At 38.6% G+C, this 17,051-nt stretch overlaps 1 protein-coding gene across 1 annotated transcript in view; it reads right to left on the reverse strand.

Moving 5' to 3' along the window:
- Positions 1 to 17,051, reverse strand: part of MSH2 (mutS homolog 2) — a 79,178-nt gene that overhangs the window by 27,937 nt on the left and 34,190 nt on the right. The window contains exons 8-9 of the mRNA XM_043989077.1: positions 6,879 to 6,988; positions 1,650 to 1,773 (exon numbers count right to left, since the gene is read on the reverse strand). Coding sequence (XP_043845012.1) covers positions 1,650 to 1,773; positions 6,879 to 6,988 — 234 coding nt within the window. The remainder of the gene's footprint in view (positions 1 to 1,649; positions 1,774 to 6,878; positions 6,989 to 17,051) is intronic.

Consider the following 17,051-nt stretch of genomic DNA (forward strand, 5'->3'; position numbering starts at 1 on the left):
TGTATTTCACCTACATTGGGTTATAAATTCCCTCCCATGTTATATACTGATATATTACAGATAAACAATGATGGTGGTAGGTTGAAAAGGTTAAATGCAAAACCATGGTGTTAAGGTCTTTTAAAACTTAACTGTATAATAAAGAGATCTCTTACCCATATCTAAGCAGAACACATAATAAGCATTGTTATTTGTTGTTAATAATTGATTATTCAGTATGAGGAACTACTAATAACTACAGCTAGCTACATTGTTCTAAACACTGAAATATAGTTCATCATCGACGATTTATCAATGTTGGGAGAAGGAAAATGGGAAATAGATGGAACTGAAAACTGTCTATTCAAAAGCCAGAGCTTTACTGAAAATTCTGCATAAAGTCTGAATTGTTTAATCATAACACTGTGGAAGTACCCCTGAGGTTCATATGTCTATTTTCTATAAGTTACCTTACCAGGCAGGTGCACTGGACACAGTGATAATACGCCTATTTGCTGAAAGGAGCCAATCAGGAGCCTGCAGTTTGTCAAAGTCTTGCTCACCCTTAGATGCCTTTGCTGGTGTTCACTGACTGACCCTACTGAGCTATACCTCCTTTCCCCCACCCCCAAACTGGCCCAAACCAGCCTTGCAGTCAACTGTTCCTGAAAAACATCCTGATTCCATGTTCACCTGTTACTGGGAAAGGATTGTCCATTCTTTTTTCCCAGCCCCTCTCTGAACCGCCTCTCTGTGGTTTTCAAGCATAAATCTCCCTGCCTCTCCTGGGCTGTGGGCTCCTCTGAACTCTACATGGGGGGCTTCCACACTAGTGTCTGATTTTCCTCCTAATAAAACTTCTGCTTTCAATCCAGCTTGGACTTCTCCCAAGTTTGAGGGGTGGACTTTGCTCAGGTTGACAATGCATGCAAATTGCCACATACACCCAAAAGTTAGTCTATATAGAACCAAACCCCCCCCCCCAAAACAAACAACCCCACCTCCAACCTTTCCTTTTCACTTAGGCTTTTAGGAATTGTTTAGCTAACTCAATAATAAAAGGGAAAATGAATGGAAAAGTAAAGCTATAGTCTTGACAATGATCAAAAGTAAAATTAAAACTAAATTGTGGGGGGGCTTTACCCTTTAAAAAAAAAGTTTTTCTCTACTGGAACAATACTCTTCTTTGTTTTTGTTTTTGTTTTTTGATGGGGCAATGAGGGTTAAGTGACTTGCCCAAGGTCACACAACTAGTTAAGTGTCAAGTGTCTGAGGCCGGATTTGAACTCAGGTCCTCCTGAATCCAAGGCCCATGCTTTATCCACTGCACCACCTAGCTGCCCCCGGAACAATACTCTTCTAAAGTAACGATAGTGCAGCTCTTATATAAGATGAATAGTCATAAGGACGAGTCCCCCAGGTTGTGACCATTTGTGACCATTACACTGTTATAAAATGTCAATGGAAATCATTAGCTCAGATGACTCCCGCCTAGACAAAGGAAGAAAATGGACCAGATGACCTATGGATTTCAATCATTCTACGGTAAAATCATACATATGAGGGCTAACAAACAAAATAAAGAATAATAGAATCACTCTCTTCCCCCTTGTCCCCTCCTCACATTTGTCTTTAAACAAACCACCAATGGGCCCATCTCCTTTGATTACCTAGCTCTCTTGCTGCATTTGTTAAAGATGCTTGCATCTTCTTTTCTAGATCAGTAATTGACTCTCTTAACTCTGTCAGGTGAGGATCAAAGGATGCCTTCACAAGAAACTCATGGTTTTCCACCTGTGAATAAAAAAGAATGGTGAAAACTGTGGCTCAATGAAGGAAGTCATTAAGATTAAAATATTTTTCCATTACTGACTGGGAGGGCACTTCACAACCCATCCAGGCCAACCTGCATCAGAACAAGAATCCCACACCAGGGAAATGGCTAACCAGTACTTACTTTAAAATCTCCAGTAAGGGGGAACTCAATACCTCTTGAAGCAACCCATTCTGTTTTTCCAGGTAGGTTTACCTCAGTATCTTCTACTAATTGTTCCTAGGTCTGCCCTCTGGGGTCAAGTTGAATAAGTCTAATTGCCCTTGACAAGTATCTGAAGGGCTCTTTTTCAGCCTAAAGGTTGCCAGCACCCCAATCCATCCCTATATCACCCTGCCCACTAACCTCCGGAAGCTCTCTGGTTAATCAATATAATTCCTAAGCCCAGAAGTGAACACAACAGTCTAGGAGTGGTCTGACATGTGCAGCGAGCATAACAAGAAAATCACCTCCCTAATCTTGAACATGGCCCATCCACATTAGTTTTCCTGGCTGCCATAACACACTCCCATCTATAAAATCTCCCAGATCTCTTGGGGAAGAACCATACTTCCACCCATCTTGTAGTTAGAAAGTTGATTTATTTTTAAGAACCCAAGTTCTACAAGACTTTCCATTCCCAGGTTAAATTTTATCTTATTAGATTTATTAGTCCAATATTCTAGACTCTGCCCCTACATTACATGGGATATTAACGTATCTATTCTCATGGCCCTGTGTAGCCCCAATGGATTACTCAGGTGATGTGTGTCTCCAATCCCCTTTTTCCCATTCTAAAGCCCCCATTCCTATACCAAACTCTTGTGATTACTTGCTCAGGCCAACCTAAATCTGATATCTGCTTTTCCTCAGAAATCTGAATAAATCTTAGTTTAGTAGCTATGTACCCAATGCTCCTATTAGCATCATTGGCAATTTTCCTAACATGATATAAGGAAGGAGACTTTTATCACCTTGTTTATTTAAAACAGAGAAGGAAGCAACCACCTTTCTCAAAGAAAAGTAAGGAAATTATATGTGATCCAGTCCAGGACTGCCCTTTTTCTAGGGTTTTACACTCAACTAAAAGCTCTCCTTTTATCCCATATTCCTCATTAATATATACTTAACAAGCTTCTCAACTATACAAATTTATCACCCTCTCAATGCTACTTTGTATCTAACAAGAAAACACCTCAAAATGCCTGTCCAGTGTGCAGGGCCTAGAGCCAGGAAGACCTGAGTTCAAATCCAGTCTCAGATTCTTATCAGGCTGTGTTACCCTGGGTAAGTCAATTAACCCACTTGCTTGAGTTTTCTTATCTGTAAAATGGGGATCACACCAGCAACTACTCCCCAAAGTTGTTGTGAGAATCAAATGAGATAACTGGAAAACGGCATGGTGTCTGAAACAGTAAGTGCTATAGAAATACATAGAAGACACATAGATAAGCACTGTAGGATACTCTTCAGATATTAAATATATTAATTACTTCCTTTCTACATAAGAATTGCTGCTGGAAAATCTCATGGATTCAGGATAAAAAAAATCATCACAAAAACAGAATCCTGGTTGAAACATTCTTGTAATCCAACACAAATTTTAATATTGGTTGAAACACTAGTTACTGTTATTATTGTTAAATCAAACAACAAGCATTTATTAAGCACTCACTCTGCCAGGCCCAGTGCTAAACAGAAAGGATACAAAGAAGGGCAGAAACAGTGCCTGTCTTCCAGAGAGCTCAGGGGAGGGAGCCAAGATGGCAGAGGAAAGGCAGTGAGCTCCCGAACTCATGACACGATCGCTCCAAAAAACATCCAAATAAGGCCATAGGAAAATGCCCGGAGCAGCAAAACTCACAGAAGAATGTGCTGAAATCATCTTCTAACCAAGAACGGCATGGAAGGTCAGAAGGAGGGAGCTGCTGTGCTGATACAGGAGTCGGGCCCAACCGCTGACACAGATCCAGTCTCAGGAAGTCCTCACCACAGAAGGAGACCCCCAGAGCCTCTGAATCAGCTGAAGCACCAGTGTCATCTGGAACTAAGCTCACAGTCTGGTGAGTGGGCTGAGCCCTGGGCAGGGGAGAGACTACAGGGGTCTATGCTGGTGCTAAGGCAGAACTTGGATTTTACACCCCTGCTGAGAACCAGGAGGTAGGCTCAAGTAGAAGTGGCCCAGGTGGGGGAGGGGCACAGGCTCATGGGAGCTAACAACCACAACACACAAAGCTAAGGTTGATTGACAAGTTGGTCTGGGGTCATCTAGGACCAGGAAACAGGCCGGGCGAGGGAAGAACCTGATTCTCCTGAAATCATACCACCTGGGACATCTTAAGCTTGGGATACTGCAGCCTGGAAACAGTGCCCCACTTTAAGGAGCTAAAAGTCAAGTAAAAGAAAGGCAAGATGAGCAGACAGAGAGAGGTGAGGACCATAGAAAGTTTCTTCAGAGAGCTCAGGGGAGAATACATTAATAAATAGGTACATACAAGGTAGATACAAAAGAGAAAAAAGATAACCTTAGAGGGGCAGCACTAGCATTTGGAGGAACCAAAGAAACGAAATCTGGAAGGAAACCCAGGACTCAAGAAGAGGAGGTTAAGGCAGAAGAGCATTCTAGACATGGGGAACAGCCAGCAGAAAAGCACAGAAATGGGAGATGGAGTTCCTTCAGAGGAATGGAAATAGGTCAGGATGGTAGAATAAAAAAGAAATATATGGAATGGAGAAATGTGTAAGACTGGCAATGGGACAGCTAGGTGGTACAGTAGATAAAGCACCAGCCCTGGATTCAGGAGGACCCAAGTTCAAATCTGGCTTAGTCACTTGACACTTACTAGCTGTGTGACCCTGGGCAAGTCACTTAACCCTCACTGCTCTGCCAAAAAGAAAAAAGAAAAAAGAAAAAAGAAAAGAAGACTGCCAATGTAGGAAGGGATCAGGTTGTGAAACTTTTAAAAATGAAATGAGAGGCAGCTAGATGGCGTGGTGGATAGAGCACTGGCTCTGAATTCAGGAGGACCTGAGTTCAAATCCGACCTCAAACACTTAACACTTACTAGCTGTGTGACCCTAGGTACATCATTTAACCCCAACTGCCTCACCAGAAAAAAAAAAGAAAGAAAGAAATGAGAGTGAAACAATAGGACCTAAATTAAAAACTCAAAAAGGATCCAAACATGACTTGGATAGTTAGAGAACCAGACTCTTGCCATGACATGCTTGTCTAAAGAGAAACCGCTCTTTTTAGGACGAACATGGGGACTAAATTTCCAGGAAAGGCTATTGTTTAAGTATAAAAGGACAGATGTGGATGAATCCTTAACAGGAGCTATACTGGAATTGCTGTAACAGGCACAAGTTATAGATTCTTCCAAAAGTATACTTAATTATAACACCATCTTGTAGGGGAGATAATACCCATCAATGATCACATAACAATTTGACAGAGAAATGGGGGTAAGAAGATATATAGAGATAGATAAAAAATACCATCTTTACAGCACGCCGAGAGTTGTAAAACCTGAATTCTACACGTCTCCAACACCAATCACAATCTCTCTGATGCTCTTTAATGCAAATAATGTGACTTATAAAGATTTGATACTGAATTTTATCTTACCTGTGAAAAGGAAGTAAGTTGCTGATTTTATGGAGTAATGTTACCTGTCATTCCTAATGAAACTATGAATGTAATAAATTTTGTTAGGCTGCATCTACCTCTGGTCATTGTAAGTATTCAACTTCATGAAAGTGCTAAGAAAACATCAATCCATTCATTATTTAGAAACCTCAGAGGGGGCAGCTAGGTGGCACAGTGGATAGAGCACCAGCCTTGGAGTCAGAAGGACCTGAGTTCAAATCCGGCCTCAGACACTTAACACTTACTAGCTGTGTGACCCTGGGCAAGTCACTTAACCCCAATTGCCTCACTAAAAAAAAAAAAAAGAAAAAAAAAAAGAAACCTCAGAGAATAAAGATAAAAATGAATACTATGAGAAGAGCAATGTCCTTCAGGTATATCAGACTATATTTTGAATAATCCTACTTTTAAAAAACCTCACAATATCTTTACAGAAGAAAAAAACCCAGTTAATTCAAATCCTCCTACTCAATTAAAAAAAAAAAAACCTGAAATGCATACATCAATTAGCAGATCAAAATGTTGTCACATCTGAAAACAAGAGCATGAATGCCCTACAGGCTCATTTCAAAGAGGTAATTATATAAAAGAACGTTTTTTTTTTAAATGTTAAATCCCATAGTAATTTTAACATCCTATATTTAACTTGTTTTAAATATACCCATAAATATTCCATGTGAACATATTTTAAAAGCTATGGAACAAAACTTTTAATTAATATTCAATAAAATGTGCTTATATTTTAAATTAATGCATGTAGAATATGTATATATAACTTAAAGGAATATTCTTTTCAAATATTAAATGTCTTATTAATAACTCCCATTTTTATGTAGGCATTGCTGCTGGAAAATATCATAGATTCAGGGTAAGAAGATGATCACTAAAATAGAATCCTAGTTGAAACATTCTTGTAATCCAATGCAAATTTTAATATTGGTTGAAACATTTCCAAAATCAATTTGATTTTCCCACTTCTGTTTTCAACAGTATTTAAGGACATCTATGCCTTGCACCTACTTAACAAAATACCCAGCATTCCCCTGGAAAAAAAAAAAGAGTTCATCCTCTCTCCTAAGGATTCTTCCTTCATGTTTATCTTTACCATTCCTTTGTCCTCAATTTTTTACACATTGCCTTTCTGATATTTTTTAATTTCTTTTCTAAATAGAAAAAAAATCCTCTATCACAAATCTGAGATTTCTGATAATGAAATCTGCCACTCCTATTTAATTTTCTGGTCTCTGTATAGCTGTCATCTGTTAAAACAACTCTACCATTAAAAGTAGCTTTTCCCAACTATGACTTAATCATCTTAAATGCTTTGGGTGACAGTGGTCCTACAACTGACCCTCAGAAATGACAAAATTAGCTACTGGAAAAAAATATCACTGTTCATAACATTTTGGTTTTTATTCACAAAACTACAATGCATACCTGATTCATATCTAAGGTTGTTTCTATCATTTCCTGAAATTTGGAGAAATCAGAATGAAGATCTGTCAAAGGGGTTATGAAGACTGCCAACAACAATGATCGCTGTGTTCCTGTGAGAGAGAAAAGTTGTTTCTTTAGAGAAAAAAACCACAAAGAACAGCATGGACCATAAAAAATTATTATAATAAGAATCACATGGCAATGGTAACAATAATGCACATCTATAATAGTTTTGGTTTTTGTTTTTTGGTTTTTTGTGGGGCAATGGGGGTTAAGTGACTTACCCAGGGTCACACAGCTAGTAAGTGTCAAGTGTCTGAGACCGGATTTGAACTCAGGTCCTCCTGAATCCAGGGCCGGTGCTTTATCCACTGCACCACCTAGCCACCCCTATAATAGTTTGTAATAGTTTATCAAACCACATTTTTCAGTACTACTGTGAAGGAGATAGTATAAATGTTATTGTTTCTTATTTTACAGATGAGGAATCTGAGGCTTAAAGAAACCTTTAAGGAAGGCGGCCACACATAAGTAATAAGCAGAAGAATCAGGCTCTATGACCTGTGTCATTTATTTGAAATTCAACTCTATTGTGAGTAGTGCCATGTTAGGGTTTCAGCCAAGTTCTAACAGTAACCTCATAGATTTTTGTTTTATTATTTTTTTTTTTAGTGAGGCAATTGGGGTTAAGTGACTTGTCCAGGGTCACACAGCTAGTAAGGGTTAAGTGTCTGAGGCCGGATTTGAACTCAGGTCCTCCTGACTCCAGGGCCGGTGCTCTATCCACTGCGCCACCTAGTTGCCCCAACCTCATAGATTTTTAACAAGGAGCACAACTCTGGAATGGTGATAAAAAAAGTCCATTTTTATTTCTCTTCTAATATATTCTATGATTCTCTTCTTTCCCTTACTTTCTATGTTCAATGAGTTACTAAGTTCTACTGATTTCATCTCAACAGCATCTCACACATCTGGCTCTCTTCTCTCTATCCCCACTGCTGTGTCTCAGTACAGGTCCTTATACTCTTGTGATAGCTTCCTATTTAATATTCCTGTCTCCAGCATGGGTAGAACTTCCTTATGCAGAGCACTGGTGATGTCACTCCAATTCTCAAAAACCTCAAATAAATGGCTCCCTCTTGCCATATTAAACAAGTCAAATTCCTGATTCTGGCATCAAACGCCCTCCACAATCTGAAACCACATGAGCTCACCAATGCCTATCATATGGTAAACATTTAAAAATGCTCACAAACTTCATCTCTTTCCACTTCCCTTCATATACTTTTCCAGATAAACTGAACTACTTCTTACCTCCCATTTCCCACATGCCACCAGGAATTTTGCCCATGTGATTCGCAATGCTTAAGACATCTTCTCCATTCCTTTTCCATCTAATGACTCTTGTCCATACTCTAAGGCCTATTCCAAATGTCCCTTCCTCAGGAGGAGTTTCCCCAGATCTCAACTGGTAATGGCCTTTAACCCTTTCAGATTTCACATAATATTTTTGTCTTGTCTTGTTTTGGTTTTTTGAGGGACAATGAGGGTTAAGTGACTTGCCCAGGGTCACACAGCTAGTAAGTGTCAGGTGTCTGAATCTGGATTTGAACTCAGGTCCTCCTGAATCCAGGGCCAGTGCTTTATCCACTGCGCCACCTAGCTGCCCCCTCACTTAATATTTTGCTCATCTTTTGTGTATTGTATTCCCCAACTACAGACTATAAATTCCTCAAAAAGATCATGTTTTAGGTAAACATTGTATTTCCTACAAGACAAGGATATGTACAAAGTACACATTGCCCCATAAACTTGAACACTTTACTTAGCAACTATTCTTCAGCTGAAAATTAAGGGTTTAGATTCAATGACCTTTCTTAAAGTCCTTTCCAATTTTGATGATTCTACTGTCCTTAAAAAGCTCACAATCTAGGGGCAGCTAGGTGGCACAGTGGATAGAGCACCAGCCCTGGATTCAGGAGGACCTAAGTTCAAATTCGGCCCCCTCAGACACTTGACATTAACTAGCTGTATGACCTTGGGCAAGTAACTTAACCCTCATTGCCCACCACAAAAAAAACCAAAAAAAAACCTCACAATCTAGAAGGAAATGTGTAATGTATAATCAAGGTGACAAACTACATTTAATGATATTATACATTTATTTTATTTTATACTTTTCTGGGGACAAAGAAGTATGATGAAAATAGGAAGGAAATGTAAATAGAAGAAAATAGGATACTTCTTATCATACTTTAATAACCATAATAATGAGACATATTATGCTTACTGTGGACTATCTTTATGCTAAGCTAAATAAGCAAGAGTTTAAGTGGTCAATAACTACAGCTACTTCCTGACATCAGTCCAAGAAATATCATTAAAGGTGTTAAACACTTAACAAAAGAAACACTCTTTTCCCAATACCACTAGGATATACATAATTTACTGGTTTCCAAAAGCATCCAAAGATAGCACACACATAGAGAGAGTATAATACACAGTCAGGATTTGTAGCAAGGGTTCTAAGAAACTCAAATGTGTCTAAAAGTTAGGACTACCTGTATGTACCTGTATTCGGAGATTGATTCATTAGCGCTCTGTTTAGATACCTAAAGAATAAAGGTTCTTGGTTTCATTATGAGGGGAGAGGGGGAAACACCTTATAAAAGACCTTAAAGAATGCTTTTAAACAGCAAATACCCATAACACATTCAAAATTATTTTGCCTGTCACATAGTAAGCACTGTATAAATGTTGGCTATTATTAAACTAAGATTATCTAATATGGGGAGGGCAGAAAAATCATGAGCCAGCTATCAAATCTGTTGAGAAAGTAAGAACGCCCTGATTTAAAATCCATTCTTAGACATTTACTAGCTGTGTCACCCTAGACAAGCAAACTTAACCCGTTTGCTTCAGTTTCCTCGTCCATAAAATGGGGAAAATAATAGCACTTACTTCCCAGGATTATTGTGACGATCAAATGAGATAATAATTTTAAAGTATTTGGCACACTGCCTGGCATATAATAAATACTATACAAATGTTAACAAGCTAGCTAGCTTGCTGACTATCAGATCCTCAGAAATATCTAGTACAAAGATTCCCCGCCCCCGGTTAACAGTTCCCCTTCTTATCCTAGTTGCATTGATTTTATTAATATAAAACCCTTTCAATTTCATGTAATCAATATTAGATATTCTAGCTTTTCTGATCTCTAGTCTTCGACAAGTTAAAAATATTCCCTGTTTCTGAATGGATCCCCTAATCCATGTTCCTCCAGAGAAAGAGAGAGAGAGAGAGAGAGAGAGAGAGAGAGAGAGAGAGTGTGTGTGTGTGTGTGTGTGAGTGTGTGTGTGTGAGTGTGTGAGAGAGAGAGAGAGACAGACAGACAGAGGGAGATATGACCTTCTATATTTAAATTGAAAATCTATTTGGAGTTTATGGTGATATATGGTTTAAGATTCTGGTTTCTATACTTATTTTTGCTAAAGTTATTTCTAGTTTTCTAATAAGTTCTTGTGAAATATATACTTCTTGGGGCAGGTAGGTGGCACAGCTGATTAGAACACAGGCCCTGGATTCAGGAGGACCTGAGCTCAAATTGGCCTCAGACATTTGACACTTACTAGCTGTGTGACCCTGGGCAAGTCACTTAACCCTCATTGTCCTGCAAAAAAAAACAAAAACAAACAAACAAAAAAAGAAATATATACTTGTTCCCCAAGCAGTCTGTTCTCTGCTTTACATACAACTTTTCTGAAACAAAAATATTCCACAAAGTCCTCTATCATGTCCTCCCCAAATAATGGCTTACATCCAAATGAGCCAATTGCAATGGTAGCTGGAAAGACTGAGATCTCTTCTGGCTAATGTGACTAGCTAATGAAGGGACTTAGCTAGAGTATAAGCTTCGGCTGAACTTATGAGGAATATAAATAGTTTTTTTGTTGCTGTTCAGTTGTTACAGTTATGTCTAACTCTTCATGACCCCATTTGGGGTTTTCTTGGCAAAGATACTAGAATAGTTTGCCATTTCCTTCTCTAGCTCATTTTTTTTTTTTGGTGAGGCAATTGGAGTTAAGTGACTCGCCCAGGGTCACACAGCTAGTAAGTGTCAAGTGTCTGAGGCCAGATTTCAACTCAGGTCCTCCTGACTCCAGGGCCAGTGCTCTATCCACTGTGCCACCTAGCTGCCCCATCTCTAGCTCATTTTTACAGATGAAGAACTGAGGCAAATAGGGTTAAATGGCTTGCTCAGGGTCATACAGTAAGTGTCTGAGGCCAGATCTGAACTCAGGAAGATGAGTCTTCTTGACAACAGGCCCAGCAATACCACTAGGCTGCCCACCTGCCCATAAATATAGATTAGTAGATATCATAATATGCTTATTTGTAAACTGACATAAATGCTGCTTTAAAAAAAGCTAAATGATACAGGTCATTCGAATTTAAAACATTTCATGTTAATAAGATGATATAAATAAAATAAGGCAAGAGCTAGCAGTTAAAGTAATAAATCATTAGGTTACAAATACATGTCAACACAAGAAAAAAGTTTACTAACTTGCTGATTACTAAGAAAAATAATTTGGGTGCTCTTGTCATACATAGAGTATGAACCCTCCATGCTACGTAGATTGTTTCAATAACTGCTGTGACCACAATTGCTATGTCCAGCTTTCTGGATATAAGCCTCTCATATTTAACTCTGCCACCCATTATAAAATGACACAAAGTCACTGGGCCTTCTCCTAAGCCTAGTAGACACACTGGCAGATCTTGCATTCCAATAGTATTATCTTAAAAAACCCAGTCCCCTGCACAATATGATAAAGCATAAGAAAGGGAGAACAAAATCAGAGGTAGAAGAGCATTAGAAATCCTTTAATTCCCTCTTCCTCTAATAATGTTGTTACCAACAAGGTAAACAATCCCCAAACCCACAAAACTTACTGCAATTGGCAGCCTCACAAACGGACACAATAAAAGGGTATGGTCTCCCTATATACTATGGGGAAAAGGCACTAATACCAAGAATCAGAGCAACTATGGTGGTGAAACAAAGCCAGCTTTTCCCCAAAAAAGACCAAGATGATTAAATCTTGAATGGGTTGAGCACAACTGCAGATCTAAGATGATGCTGGCCATTTGGTGATCTAAGGACTGTGAAATAGGAGGCTACAAGAAGAGAAAGACAAAGTAATGCAGTTTTAAGTTTCAACTTTTTTTGTTTTTATAACAGCTGGTTGGCCCAGTAAATAGAGTGCTAGACCTCAAGTCAAAGATACCTCAGCTCAAATTCAGCCTCAGACACTTAACTGGCTGTGTGACCCTGGCTAAGTCACTTCACTTATGTACCTCAGTCTCCTCATCTATAAAATAAGTTAATAATAGTACCTACTGCCCAGGGTTGTTGTGAAGAGAAAATGAGATATTTTTTAAGTGCCTTGCAAATGTTAAAGCACTATATAAATGTTAGCTACTGTTATTATCATAATAAAAACTATTAAAGTGATTAAGCTATACCGTTTTCAATTCTTAAAATTATGCATGTTATTTTGAAAGGGAAAAGACTTGAGTAAACCAAGCCAAACTATGTGAAGCTTTTCCCATGAAAGAAAAATTAAATCATACTTGAACACGTAGCTGAACATATAACCTTGATGAGATACTGAATTATATTTGAATTTCATTCATTCACACAGATGTGTGCTAATGAATCACCTCAAAATCTTCTGTCATTCATTAAACCCAAATTGGGGGGGGGGGGACGGGACGGGACAGCTAGGTGGCACAGTAGATAAAGCACCGGCCTTGGATTCAGGAGGATCTGAGTTCAAATCCAGCCTCAGCCACTTGACACTTACTAGCTGAGTGACCCTGGGCAAGTCACTTAACCCTCACTGCCCTGCAAAAAAAAAAAAATTTTTTTTTAAAAATTAAAACCCAAATGGAGAGCTGTGGCTGCTGGTACTATTATAAAAACCAATTATTGGGGGCAACTAGGTGGCACAGTGGATAAAGCACCAGCCCTGGATTCAGGAGAACCTGAGTTCAAATGCAACATCAGACACTTGACACCTACTAGCTGTGTGACCCTGGGCAAGTCACTTAACCCTCATTGCCCCCCCCAAAAACAAACAAACCCCCCCCAATTATTGACTGCCTATGTGCTCAGGTAAATTGGGAGGGGGTAATAGGGATACAGAGTAATCTCTACAAAGAAATACTTAACAATGATTAAAATACAAGGCAGGGGGTCATTAGAGGGATGGCTTTTTAATTGAGAGAAATCCTGATTGTGTTAATTTTGTTGTATGGGGTGGAGATTAAGTCACTAACCCTATAACATAAATGTTTTACGGAGTAGTTAGTTTTGCTAACATACCCATATTAGGCTGTAAGCTCTATGAGGGCATACCTTAAATTGTCTACCTTAAATTTCACACATAACTCTTCCTAGCACCTAAAACAGTATTCTTCACATAAACATTAATATTTCAATTGGGGAAAAAAGAAACCATCTAATCTGATCTTTTTTTTTTTTTTTGTAGGGCAATGAGGGTTAAGTGACTTGCCCAGGGTCACACAGCTAGTAAGTGTCTGAGGCCGGATTTGAACTCAGGTACTCCTGAATCCAGGGCCAGTGCTTTACCACTGTGCTATCTAGCTGCCCCTAATCTGATCATTTTAAAAAATAAACAAAATTCCAGAGAGGTTAATTAAATAAAATTATTTAGGTCAAGGAAGAGGGAAATATCTGAGATTTGCACACGGAAAAATGACTGCAAATTTAAGGGTAATAAACATCACATAGCAAAAAAATTGGGGGGATGTTTTCCACAATAACACTGTCTAGAAAAAATTTTAAGAATTCCAACTCCTCAGGAAATCAAATTATGTGAATAACTTCACAAAAACAAAAGCTGAAGACTCCTTTATGGTTTCTCAAGGCCCCATTCTAAACACTGCAGCTGTGAACCTACCTACACAAAACAGCTGCAAACATTTTAAGTCAATAAACACAAGTATTTACAGTTTAACAATAGCCTAAACCATAAGTTAATCACTACCTAAATCTCATTACCATCTATGAGATACATATTATCAAACTCCAAGACCAAATGAGAGGCTACAGGCCTAGCAATTGTAGTTGATTCATTACTGAAACTGTAAGATTCACTACTGCAACACTTCCCAGCTCTTCTTCAGATTATAAAGTTTAGCTAGTGTGTCAACTAATTCAGGAAATCATTTTTTCCCTCTCTTTCCTGTATTTACATTAATATTAATCAAGAATTAACAGATACCATAAGAGTTACTGCTAACAAATTTTACAAATGCCTCTCAACAAGTGAAAATATTTAAAAAAAGAAAAAACAGTAAGATTAAGCAATATTCAGTTTTTATCCTGACAAACTGTTGAAGAACACTTACTCTCATATATGCTTCTATCAATCAATTTTAGCAATGGCCTTTAGATATCAACCATATTTTATTGCCCTATTATTTTGGGCTAAAGCTATAATTCTATGGCATTAAAATTAAATGACAAGATTTTGCAAATGATTGGATATGTGTAATGAAAGAGTGAGGAGTCATGGGTAATATTAAAGGTTGTGCAACTGAATGACTAGAAACATGACAATTGCTTCAGCAGAAACAGCCCACCAAAGCACTTAGCACAGAGCCTAGCATATAGTAGCTGCTATATAAATGCCCCCCTCCTCCCCTTACTTTCCTTCCCCAAGGTAATTTTCTATAACTAAGAAGAAAGGTAGAGAGAGGAAAACAAATTGGAAAAATTCCAATTTGGATCTATTGAGTTGAGATGCTTATGGGATGTTAAGATGGAAATGTCAGTAGGACTAAGGCTCATCAAGGCACTGAGAAGTGAATGGGACTTACAGTGGAGGCAGTAAGTATGATATATTTAGTCATTTTTCAGTCCTGCCCAACTCTTTGAGATGCCATTTGGGGTTTTCTTGGCAAAGATACTACAGTGGATTGTTATTTCCTTCTCTAGATCATTTTACAAATGAAGAAACTGGGGGCAGCTTGGCGGCTCAGTGGATAAAGCACTGGCCTTGGATTCAGGAGTAACTGAGTTCAAATCTAGTCTCAGACACTTGACACTAGCTATGTGACCCTGGGCAAGTCACTTAACCCTCATTGCCCTGTAAAAATAAAAAAAAAAAAACAAATGAAGAAACTGAGGCAAACAGGGTTAACTGATCTGCCTAAGGTCATGAGCCAAATCTGAACTCAAGAAGAAGAGTCTTCCTGACTCTCAACCCAGGACTTTACCCACTTTATTACTGCACCACCTAGATGCTCCAGGCAATAATTATAGACAATGTTTCCCAGGAGTTTGTGAAAGTGAGGAAAGATAGGACAATAGAGCTTCAATGTAGTGTCCAGTAAGTGTCAGAAAAGAAAGACCTTACTACCTTTCTAGGAAGCAGAAAAGGAGTCAGTAGACAAGGACATTGATGAAAGAGAAATAAAAGGAATGACTGAGGAGGCAACTAGGTCGTGCAGTGGATAGAGCACCGGCCCGGAGTCAGGAGGGCCTGAGTTCAAATCCAACCTCAGACACTTAACACTTACTAGCTGTGTGACTCTGGGCAAGTCGCTTAACCCCAACTGCCTCACCAAAAAAAAAAAAAAAAGAAAAAGAAAAAGAAATGATTGCATTGTTAAGCTTCCAGTAAAGTACATGTACTTTAGTTCACAAATTGTGTGACATTTGTTTTTCGACTGCTTAGAGACAGTTTTTGGTTACTTACTTTTTTTGTTTGTTGGTTTTTTGGTTTTTGGTGAGGCAATTAGGATTAAGTGACTTGCACAGGGTCACGCAGCTAGTAAGTGTCAAGTGTCTAAGGCCAAATTTGAACTCAGTTCCTCCTGAATCCAGGGCCTGAGCTCTATCCACTGCACCACCTAGCTGCCCCAGAGGAGATGTATTCTTAACCAAACAAGGGATATAGTTACAAAAGATAAAATGGATAACATTAATTACATGAAATAAAAAAGCTTCTGCACAAACAAAATTAATCCACTTTGAGTAAGAAGTAATTGAATGGGGAAAAAAAACAGTTCTCAAAAGAACTGCAAACTATTAACGACCATAAAAGAATGCTCCAAATCACTAATAATAAGAGAAATCATAATCAAAACCATCCTGAGGTTTCACCTCATACCCTTCATATTGACAAGAGTGACCCCCCAAAATGGCAATAGTCAATGTTGGAGGGGCTATGTAAAGACAGGCTCAGTGGTGCACATTGGTGGACCTAATTGGTACAATCATTTTGAAAAGTAATTTGAAATTAGGCAAATAAAGTGATTGAAATGTCCATCCCACCTTCAACACAGAGATTTCATCATTAGGTTTATACCCCAAGGAGACTATTGATAAGAAGAAAGTTCGCAAATACACCAAAATATTTAGTAGTAGCATTTTTTGTAATAGCAAAGAATTGGAAAAAAAGTAGATGCCTATCAACAAATTGCGGTACACAGATATAATGGAATTTATTGTGCTATAAGAAATGATGAATGCAATGAATACAGAGAAGCATGGCAAGAGCTTCATGAACATGCTGGAAAACAGGGGGTCTCCTAATATTCTGTCAAAAGCAAAGCCAAGGAAACAATATACAAAATGACTACAACAATGCAAAAGGAAAACACACAGTAAATGTTGCAAAATTCTGAAGAATATTCCCAACCCACCATTACACATTGCATGTTTTCAGACTTTTGTAATATATTAATCAATTGTGAATTGAATATGAAGGGATGATATCTGTAAAGTATTTATTTTATGTCTATCCTTGTTTTTTGTGGGACAGGCAGGGTGGGGTGGCTTATGTCTGGGGCCAGATTTGGGCTTGGGGCCTCCTGAGTCCAGGGCTGGTACTTTGTCCACTCACTGTGTCACCTAGCTGACCCATGACATCTTTAAAATAAAGTTATGGGAGTATTGGGGGGGGGGGGGGAATGCTGTGCCCAGCTATGTGACCAGTGGATAAAGCACCAGCCCTGGATTCAGGATAACCTGAGGTAAAATCTGGCCTCAGACACGTGACACAGTTACTAGCTGTGTGACTCTGAGCAAGTCACTTAATCCTCATTGTCCTGCAAAAAAAAAAATAAATAAAG

Source organism: Dromiciops gliroides, chromosome 2, assembly GCF_019393635.1.
Source record: "Dromiciops gliroides isolate mDroGli1 chromosome 2, mDroGli1.pri, whole genome shotgun sequence".
NCBI classification, from domain to species: domain Eukaryota; kingdom Metazoa; phylum Chordata; class Mammalia; order Microbiotheria; family Microbiotheriidae; genus Dromiciops; species Dromiciops gliroides.